This window comes from Pteropus vampyrus, unplaced genomic scaffold (genome assembly GCF_000151845.1).
Source record: "Pteropus vampyrus isolate Shadow unplaced genomic scaffold, Pvam_2.0 Scaffold16, whole genome shotgun sequence".
Classification (NCBI taxonomy): Eukaryota; Metazoa; Chordata; class Mammalia; order Chiroptera; family Pteropodidae; genus Pteropus; species Pteropus vampyrus.
The window spans coordinates 2,263,295-2,273,560 of record NW_011888797.1 but is presented as its reverse complement, the minus strand read 5'-3'; the positions used below and the strand labels follow the sequence as shown (position 1 = coordinate 2,273,560).

Below are 10,266 nucleotides of genomic sequence, written 5' to 3'. Positions count from 1 at the left end.
TAAGTGACATCATGTGATTTTCAACCTTCTCTGTCTGGCTTATTTCGATTAATATGATTATTTCCAGGTCTATCCATGTTGTTACAAATGGCAGTATTTCATCTCTTCTCATGGCTGAGTAATATTCCATTGTATATATGTACCACAGCTTCTTTAGCCAATCATCTATCGGAGGACACTTCAGTTGCTTCCATGTCCTGGCCAGCGTGAATAATGCTCCTATGAACATCAGTGTGCAAATATCTTTTCAAATATGGGTTTTCAAGTCTTTGGGGTAAATACCCAGTAGAGGGATTGCTGGATCATATGGTAGGTCAATTCTTAGTTTTTTGAGGAACCTCCATATTGTTTTCCATAGTGGCTGTACCAATTTGCAGTGCCACCAGCAGTGTATGAGGGTTCTTATTTCTCCACATCCTCTCCAACATTTGTTATTACTTGTCCTGTTGATTATAGCTATTCTAACAGGTGTGAGATGGTATTTCATTGTGGTTTTGATTTGCATTTCCCAAATAACTAGCGATGTTAAGCATCTTTTTTTATATTTGTTGGCCATTTGTATGTCCTCTAGGGAGAAGTGTCTGTTCAGGTCTTCTGCCCATTTTTTTTATTGGATCATTTGGGTTTTTTTGTTGTTGTTATTGAATCTTATGAGTTCTTTGTATATTTTGGATATTAGCCCCTTATCGGAGGTGTTGCTTACAAATATATTTTCCTATTCGGATGGTTGTCTCTTTACCTTGTTGATGGGTTCTTTTGCTGAGCAGAAGCTTTTTAGTTTGATACAGTCTCATTCGTTTAGTTTTGCTTTTACTTCCCTTGCCTTTGAGGTCAAATTCATAAAATCCTCTTTAAGTCCCAGGTCCTTGAGTTTGGTTCCTATGTTTTCTTCTATGCATTTTATTGTTTCAGGTTTTATATTCAAGTCTTTAATCTATTTTGAGTTAATTTTGGTGTGTGGTGATAGACAACAGTCTAGTTTCATTCTTTTGCAGGTGGACTTCCAGTTTTCCCAGCACCATTTATTGAAGAGGCTTTCCTTTCCCCACTGAATGTTTTTGGCTTTTTTGTCGAAAATTATTTGCCCATAAAAATATGGGTTTACTGCTGGACTCTCGATTCTGTTCCACTGGTCCGTGTGTCTGTTTTGCTAACAAATGGCAATATTTTATCTTTTTTTCTGAGCTACTGTGTGTAATGCCACAATGAATATAGGGATGCAGATACCTTTTAAATTAGCATTTTCATATTCTTTGGATAAACACTCAGAGGAGGAATTGCTGGATCATATGGTAGTCCTAGTCTCAATTTTTTGAAGATCTTCCATACTTTTTCATAGCGGCTGCACTAATTTACCATCCCACAAATAGTGTGTGAGGGTGCCCTTCACATCCTCTCCAAAATCAACTAAAGAACTTCTGTAAGGCAAAGGAAACCATCAACAAAACAAAAAGTCAACCATCTGAATGGGAGAAGATATTTGCAAATGACACATTCGATAAGGAGTTAATATCCAAAATATATAAAGAACTCATGCAACTCAAAGACAAACCACCCAATTAAAAAAATAGGCCGAGGATCTGCATAGACATTTTTCCAAGAAAAATATACAGATATGACCAACAAGCATAGGAAAAGATGTTCAACATCACTGATTATTAGGGAAATGCAAATCAAAACCACAATGAGAAAACACCTCACACCTTTTAGAATGGCTATTAACAAAAAGACAAGAAATAACAAGTGTTGGCGAGGATGTAGGAGGGACACTTTTATCAGATTGTCTTTCCTTTGGGATAGCTGAGAAAGAATGGCCCCAGATAAATATTCAGATAAGAAACTAGAGAGATCAAAGGTTGGAGCTGCACTCTTCCAGCATGAACGAGCACGTGAATCAACTGGAGATCCTGTTATAATGCAGGCTTTGAGTTAATGGATCTAGAGAATGAGAGCAGAGCTGAGAGTTTTCATTCCTAACAAGCTCCCAGGTGATGCTGCTGGCCATGGAACCACATTTTGAGTAACAGGGAACTGAAGCATATGGTCTTAGAAGGCTTAGGTGGAGGTACTACTCTGAGCAAGCCCCTTGAGCCTCAGGTGGAAGGTGATGAGGCAGAAAGAAGAGAGAAAGGACTCAGGCAATTAAGGGATTAGAAAGATAAGCTTGACTCACTTAATTTTGCTTAAGGCTCTTCTTTCCAGGGCAAAGAAGAATAGATAAATAGATGTTTAAGATTTTCCACTTTATTTTTATATTCTATTTTATTTTTTGATTTTATATTTTACATATATTTTAAAAATATGTACGTATTTTAATTGATCATGTAGTACAAATCCAGTGGAATCGAGATCTACTTGTTGGTCCTTGGTGAAGGTGTTAGTTGTTGGTTGTTAAGGTTTTTAAACATGATACTGTGCTTCCCAGACTGAGATACCTAAAGGTATGTCTGGAAATGCATCCATTTGAAGATCTCAGAAGAAAAAAATTGTTTTCTATTAAATAAACCTGTATACCATGGAGAAGAATAAAACATGTGGATAAATTTTAATGAATCCAAGGGGTTGTGGCAGTGGCTTCAAGCTATGTTCTCACTGTCCTGTCCCAGGTTTTCTTCTGCAGATAGGAACGCAGCAGTGATGAACAGAGTTAAGAGATCGTGACTGAGATAATGCCTGTAAAGCAGGAAGCAAGTGCTCTTTTCTTTTTATTGTTGATTTTCTCATTGCCATTTCCTCTTTCTTTAGTTCCTTGCCTTATGAGGTTGTTCCTGGCTTCATTTCTATCTCACTGCTCTTGATTGCCCTTCCCTCTGTACAAATAATCATGTGTTAGTTTTCCTCCTTTTCTCTCTCTTGCTAGATGTTGATTCTTGGTCTTGGCCTTCACTGAGCCCCTTTTACCACATCCTCCCTCTCTTTCTATCACTCTCGCTTAACTTATTCAGGAAGTGGAGTTGCTAAAGGCAGGCTTTGGGTCTGAGTCCCTGCTTCCCATTATGAGAACTTGATAATTATTAAAGGACCCAGGGAACAACTTATCTCACCAATGAACTCCTACTTCTACCACTAGCCAGTATTTATTAAACCCTAACTACGAGCTATTAAGAAGAGCGTAAAAATAACCATGCTCAGAGAGGCTCTGCCTCTTCTTGGCAGCCTTCATTATTACTGAATCTGCCTCCGGCTCAGTGGTACCTCCCAGTGCAGAAATGGGAACTGGATTTATAATGACCCCCAGTAGACACTCAGGAGAGGAGCTGGGATTAACAGCCCACTGGCACTTTACCCATAGCCTTCAGGGGATATATTATTTGGCTTCTAGTGCCTGGAATTTTCCAAATGACTGCATGACTTCAAACCAGCATTGGTTTATTTTGCAACATGGCTTCTTTCCAATTACCCTTTGTCCCAATCATCCAAGAGGGATCCCTTGCAAAATCTGAATTCTTTCCTTGCATAGTGTGGCTAGTAACCCTTAGTTATTTTTTTCTTTCTTTTTTTTTCATTAACTTAAATTTTTTTTTAAGGGTTTAAATTGGTATACAATGTCTTTCAGATGTTTTCTTGGACTCCAAGACTAGGATGAAAGTAGAGTAATATAAGGAGGGCAACTTTTGCTTGTGGAGAGCTGTGTAAGGGCTTAGCTACAAAGAACAGGAAGATTATTTCTAAAACTATTGCTTGGGAGAAAATGAAGTTATGGTCAATTATGCACTAGAGCACCAGGTTTTTTTCTTTAAGGACTTGAGTCAGCTGGTACCCCAAACCACACTCTGAGTGACCCCTCTCTGAAAGTGTTTAAGTGTCTTGCTGCCTCCTGGTATTTTGTTCCTAGTAATCTACTTCAGATAGAAGAAACGTATTCAACTAGGTCAGAGATTGTTCAGGTCAGTGCATTTGGAGACAGAGATCATCAAGTGACTTTAAGAGGGTGATGACAGCCCTTAGAATCAGGAGAACTGGTCCTTCCATTGGCAGGTTTATGTCTCTCATCTTTGCTAAGTTATCAAAGTTTAATTGGATTTTCTAAATATCTACATGTAGCAATCACCTGAATCTTTGGTGCAAGGATGGTAATTAGTGACCCAGCTAAAATAAGGAAATAAATGTAGAGTTCAATTTACAATCGATAATATTATAGGGAGAATTGGTAACACTGTCTGGTATTATTATTTCCTTATTCTACTCTTACTCCTAGGAAGAAGAAACCAAATTTATATTTCTAGAATTCCATTCGGGGAAACTTAAGTGAAGAAGGAATTGGAAAATCAGATCTGGAGTTTAGTGAGTGCAGGGGAGGAAGTTGTGGTAGTGGAAAGGTCACAGATGCTGGATGGTGAAGGAGGGGAGGAGGGGATACAGGAAAGGGAACACAGGTGGTTGGGGGCTGCCTGAGCTCATATACATATTTATAGCTCACATACATATTTAGGTGTTATAAGTCAAACTAACAGATGCTTACGAAAATAGTTGAATCCTGTAGTCTTCATGAAGATACCCTCATAATGGCCTGGAAGGCCAAGTTTGATTGTGGAATTACCAGATTCTTCAGAGATACTTGCCACAGTGTTGTGACTCACTGCTAGTCTTTGGTCTCCCTGCTCTTTGCATCTTTTCTGCATCACACCATGAGGGATCTCAGGTGCACACATGTAGATGCTCCAGCCTCAAGCACAAGCTCTAGTCCCACGCCCCAACCTCCTGGCAAACAGGTGCCTCTGGACCACCCTTTACCCCTCAGTGTGCATATACTGGCCATGTGGTTCTTCCTTAGAGGTTTAAACCCAGGAAAAAGGCCCACAAAGGCCCTAACAGTGAGCATGGGTACAGTCTATAAGAAAGAATGGTGTGGTAAGTGTTCAAGTAGGCACATCTACTTGGTTTTATGGCCTCACTGCCTGTGTCGAAAAGGGCCAGCATGAGGCTCTTAAAAATGCAGAAGTCCCTCTTGCATGTCCAAGGCTGGTACTAAGTGGTAGAACTGTTCAGTGTTCCCACAAAGAACATCTTTAAAAATAGCAGGTAAATAGCCAGCTATGGCCTTAGAGATTGAAAGCCCCTAGGTCCACACTTGTCTAGCAAGTTCCAGAGTCACCTGTCTTTGAAAGGACCATACGGGGCTAGACCTCAAGCATCTCTGCAGTCACCAATATAGACTGAAATGGAAACACTTTCCTTCTCTCCATTTTCTAGACACCAGAAAAGATTCCAGTTGAACCAGGACTGGAGGTAGGACCTCCCCTTGCCTGGCCCCCAAGCAAGACAGAGAATTTCTCAATCTGCTTGGCCATTGGGAAACTCAGAGTCCTGGGATGCTAGGCCTACTTATAGGTCACAATGTGCTTAGCTCCTAGAACAAAAGACCAAAAGAACAAGGAGGGGGAAGGCAAGGTGTGATGAGTTCCTTACACCACTTCCTTAACTGAAACCTTCTCTACAGCATCAGGAAAAGTGAAGGAAGTTGCCGAAAAGATTATGGACTTGGACAAATGTTTCTCAGCCTCTAGATTTTGAAGAAGGTTTCCATCAATTTGAATGGATGCCATCAGCAAATCCTAAATCTGTAACTGCTCTGTAATCTGCAGCAGCTCTTTGTCACTATGACTAGCTGTTCTGGCAGGAGCTTTGGTGGATCTGGCCAGGATGCCAAGCCAGAGACATGACAGAGGTCAGGTCTGACTTTGGTAGCATGCTGGCTCCCAGCCTTCTGTCCTCAGCTCTGTCTGAGCATACAACCCCAAACACAAAAACAAATACTGTGTCATTTCATCATAAACACTTCAGATTTATTGTAGCATTTATTGAATACATTTTCCCTTCTGTTGAGAAAATTTGTTTGGAAGACTTTAAGTCTTTTAGCAAATTCAAATGGGAAAAAGGCACAGATTCACTGGTGTCAAGCAGGGTTGTGTGAAATATACAACTCTGCTTTGCTTAGAAAATCTCTTAGATCAAGAGAAAGATGGATTTTCAAGATCTATCATGGTGTACTGTACTATATTTTTTACTCTGGGGGAAAAAAAAGCATGTACAGCCTATTATTTTAAACTGAAATAACTGCTTTTGCTTATTCTAGAGTTTGCTTTTTTTTTTTGTAAAGTACAGTGACCGAGCACAGACAATAACGATCAAAATGCTGACTTCAAATGGGATTTTGTTTGCAATTTTTAATTAAGCAATCTGTGCAAACATTTTTTTTTTTTTACTTCAACATTGAGAGAAAAAAAAAAAAAATGGCCACACTTGGGTGCCTGGTGTCAAAACAGAAAATACTTTCTCATTGCAACCAGATTTCAAAGCAGTGGAGTGCAGAGAGGCAGCGCCCAGGCCCTTAGTATTCCTCAGGATTGCTTGATTGCAAGTCTCGCAAATATGAATCAATTATGTTAGGAGGTACACCTTGCAAGAGGAGCCTGCAGAAGGAAAGTCCACCTAGGGAGGACAGAAAGAAAAGGCAAAGTCAAAACCGTCTATGTGAAAAATCACTGAAATAATATTTCTGGACTAGCTGCCTAGAGATGTGACTAATTATATTCCAGTTAGTTACAAAAAATCCATTCAGTCCCCACTTGGAAATCTTCTCCTGGGTTAAGTACATTTAGAATTTAAAGCACTTGGCATCTGGAAGGAAAAGCAAGTTCCCAGCAGACTCATAGCAGTGTTTGTTCCCTACTATTATTCAATCTTAGTTTAAATTCCTAACTGGTTGGAAAATACTTATTACTCTCTGAGAGGTCTTATTACTTATTACTCTCTGGAGATTCTCTATAGATGATTTAAGTGCTCTGAGTGAATGGCAGAACAAATGCAGGCCATATTATGAATCTGTGGGAAGCAATGTTTCCGGTTTGTTAATGTTCTTTTTATTTAAGCACAAAAAATTCTGACTCGAGCACTTTGAAAAAGAAAAAAGGCTCTACTTTAACTTTGGCTATTTATACATTGTCGAAAGTGAAAAAATTGGAAATATTTTGTTAAAAATACTAAAACCTATTCGATTCCTTCTGACAGTGAGAGAAATACCTACTAATATTTCCTACTTACCTTCTGTGTTTCTGAATTATAGTTAAAAAATAATAAAAGTACTCTTCATGAGATAACCCATGAAACCATAATAATTCATGGTCCTTTAGAGAAATGCTTCACTACTTGCTAAAAAATTCACGTCCAGACAAAAACAGCATGCCATTTGAACATTCTGAAAACTTCTTTAATGCAAATTTGAGAGTCATTCTGCTTTTATTTAAAAAAAAAAGTCAAGTCACATATTGATAGAAATGATGCCACTTATGTACATGTCCATTCCTTGATGCAGAGTTTAGAATGCTTGGGTATCACTCATTTTCATCTACATTAAATGCTTTAATTCATGCTCTACTGCATTCAACAACTTGCTTCATGTCAACAGGGGATTGTTGTGCAGGATAAGTACTAGCTGTTAATATCAAGATACTGAAATACAAATTAAAACTACCAAGTTAGAGATTTTAAATAGTCTATTTTCATTGGATTACATAATGAAAATCATGCCATACTCCACAGGCTTTGTATGGCTTATGACAGTCATAAGCTTCATATGCCTAAACCATATGAAAGCTTACCTTAGATGATAATATACATTCAAAAATCCTTACTGTGCTACAACTAAGGAAAAGAGAAAGAGAGAAAGACGTCGTAAGCATTAATAAAGTGCTAAAACCACAGTTGAGTACTTGTTGGATGAAATTATGGTCATGATTATGATGAGGTGATTTCATTAATCCTTAGTCATGTGAAAGATGTAGGAAAATAGAAGCATATGGAATGAAGAGCAGGGATCCAGTCACTTCAAAAGGATCATTAATATGTAAAACATGTATTAATATGCACAACCGCTTTGCCTAAACAGGTGGCAGAGCCAATTTGATGGTATAGTGAATATTTATGGTAAGAGCTTCCAAACCATTAGCTTAAAAAAAAAAACCTACAACATATATATATTGTGTTTTTCAACAAAAGAAAAACATAAATAATAGACAAAGCATTAGTGTACATATATATATGTTGAAATTCTAAAAGGCAAAATTATCAAGTAGATGTAAATATTAGACTAGTGTATTCTATAATATTGTGTTCTGAACTGATTATATATGACCGATTTAAATAAACGCAAGACTTAGACGAATAGGCTAGAAAGTGACCATACGAATAATTTACAAAACTTTAAAGGAAGAGCCCTAATTCTTTCCTCTTTTGAAAGCTGACATTACCTCTGGGGACTCAGCAAATACTGCAAACTCAGACATAGATCTAAGTCATTAGAGTTTACATCAGGTTGCTTACTCAGCTCCACAGAACTTCTTAATTCACTCTTCCAAGTGGAGGTGAATCATGCATTTATGATAAGACACATTTATTGCTTAATACATTTAGTAATGGGGCCTACAATTTGGGTTCCATGAAAATATCCAAAATGTCCAACAGTTAGATAGGTTACAGATATTCTACTGGTGCATTTTTCACTGGAAAATTAAATATGAAAGTTTCCAAATATTGGATCTATTTTGATTTGTGACCTCTTCCCATCAAAAATGTCCAAAACACTTTTTCTACAATTTAGCAACTTAAAAATGTTCAGTTTTCTGAATTTCAATGTGAATCTAAGGAAACTAAACTATCTTAAAGGAAGATCCCATCTCTTTATACATGAAATATGGAAAAATTAAAGAAATACCATGGGTTTCTAGGTTTTGATAATCTTATATCTAAAATGAGGTCATCTTCAAATGTAGATTTCTGGCTTTGTTTATGGGGACCTGTGGTGCTTAATATCCTTGAATAATTTGGCCTTCCTTGTTCATGGCATAAATACCGTATGCCATGAGCTGCTAAAAAATATAATTAAAAGCAAATGAGAAAGTCAAGCTTTACATGCAAAGTACGATTTCATGTAAGAGGAATGGAACAGAAAGTAGAAATATCCAGTGGAACATGAACTTTTAAAACCTGTTGCTGCCCCTTCAGGAATTCTGGTTGTCCAGGGGTATTTATTCCTTGATATATCACTGTAGAATTAGAATATTTGTACCAGTATTTATTTATTCTCAGTTGACATTCTTACCTTTATTTTTCACAGCGTAACTTGATTCAAGTCACCTATTACCAGATAACAATCTGATGATAAATAATCTTGGCTTTACTTTAGGACCAAAAGCTATTACCAACATATTACAATTGATATCTTACTATGAACTTATATACTAGAATACATTATTTATATTATTAAATTAAATTACTATGGAATTCACTATGCAATTACTATAAATAATATATCATCTATACAATTAACATTATTAGCATCTATGGAAGACCCCAAATGTTGAACCATTTATGAAATCATCATTTTATAGCATTAGCATTCAATTATTTTCAAAACACGCAGAAGTAGTACTAGGCTTTTTTTTTTTTGATGTTGAAACATAAATATCAACAATACCTTGGAACTAACTAATAAGGCTAGGCATTTAGAAACCAGACTTATTTTCAACTGTGACCTTAATCTGCATTTAAAGCTAATAAGCTGCTAAAATAATAAATTTGCAAGCACTATCTCAAAGTAAAGTTTGAAGTTTCTTATGAATATTATTATGTTTTTTTTTATTTGAGAGGGAAGAAAACAAACAAAAAATTTCCCCTTACTCAATTGCAAATCTACTATACTGTATTATCTGAAGACAGACAGAGATCATAAGAGAAAGAATACTGTTTTTTTTTTTTTTTTAGTTATAGAAGGAAATTTTTTTCAAAAAGTTTCTTTACTATTTTATACTAAAATTGATACTAAAAAACTTTTTCTTTACATAAATATCCTAAGCATTTACGATGTTTTTTCTTAACTAGATATTTACAAGATTACCTTTCTGACTTTTAGATCATAATTTTTTTCATTATAGAGGTAGGAAAAGACTTTGGTTATCACAGAAAGACAATATAATACAATAAGAACAGAGAAAAGACATTAGGATCATTTCATCTATTATTTCTTAACAGTGACTCAGACAACTGTAGTTTTCATGGTGTCCCAAAGTAGGTTTTGATTGTCAAGAAAAAACTTCAGTATAAAAATATACTCAATTAATACGAAAATTGATTAATATGACAGATTATGCTGAGACTTTTCTACCACACTAATCCTTATATGTTTTCTTGGTTACAAAACTTCTGAAAACTGCTATAAATTAAATGCATTCCTGTAAATGGAAGTTCTCTAATGAGATTTGAAAAGCA

The 10,266-nt window shown here is 36.4% G+C and overlaps 1 protein-coding gene across 1 annotated transcript in view; it reads right to left on the bottom strand.

Annotated features, from left to right (window-relative positions):
• Positions 1–5,764: 5,764 nt before the first annotated feature.
• MYBPC1 (myosin binding protein C, slow type) overlaps positions 5,765–10,266 on the bottom strand; it is a 75,494-nt gene continuing 70,992 nt past the window's right edge. Inside the window, exon 30 of the mRNA XM_023527449.1 lies at positions 5,765–6,454. Coding sequence (XP_023383217.1) covers positions 6,332–6,454 — 123 coding nt within the window. The 3' untranslated portion in view covers positions 5,765–6,331. The remainder of the gene's footprint in view (positions 6,455–10,266) is intronic.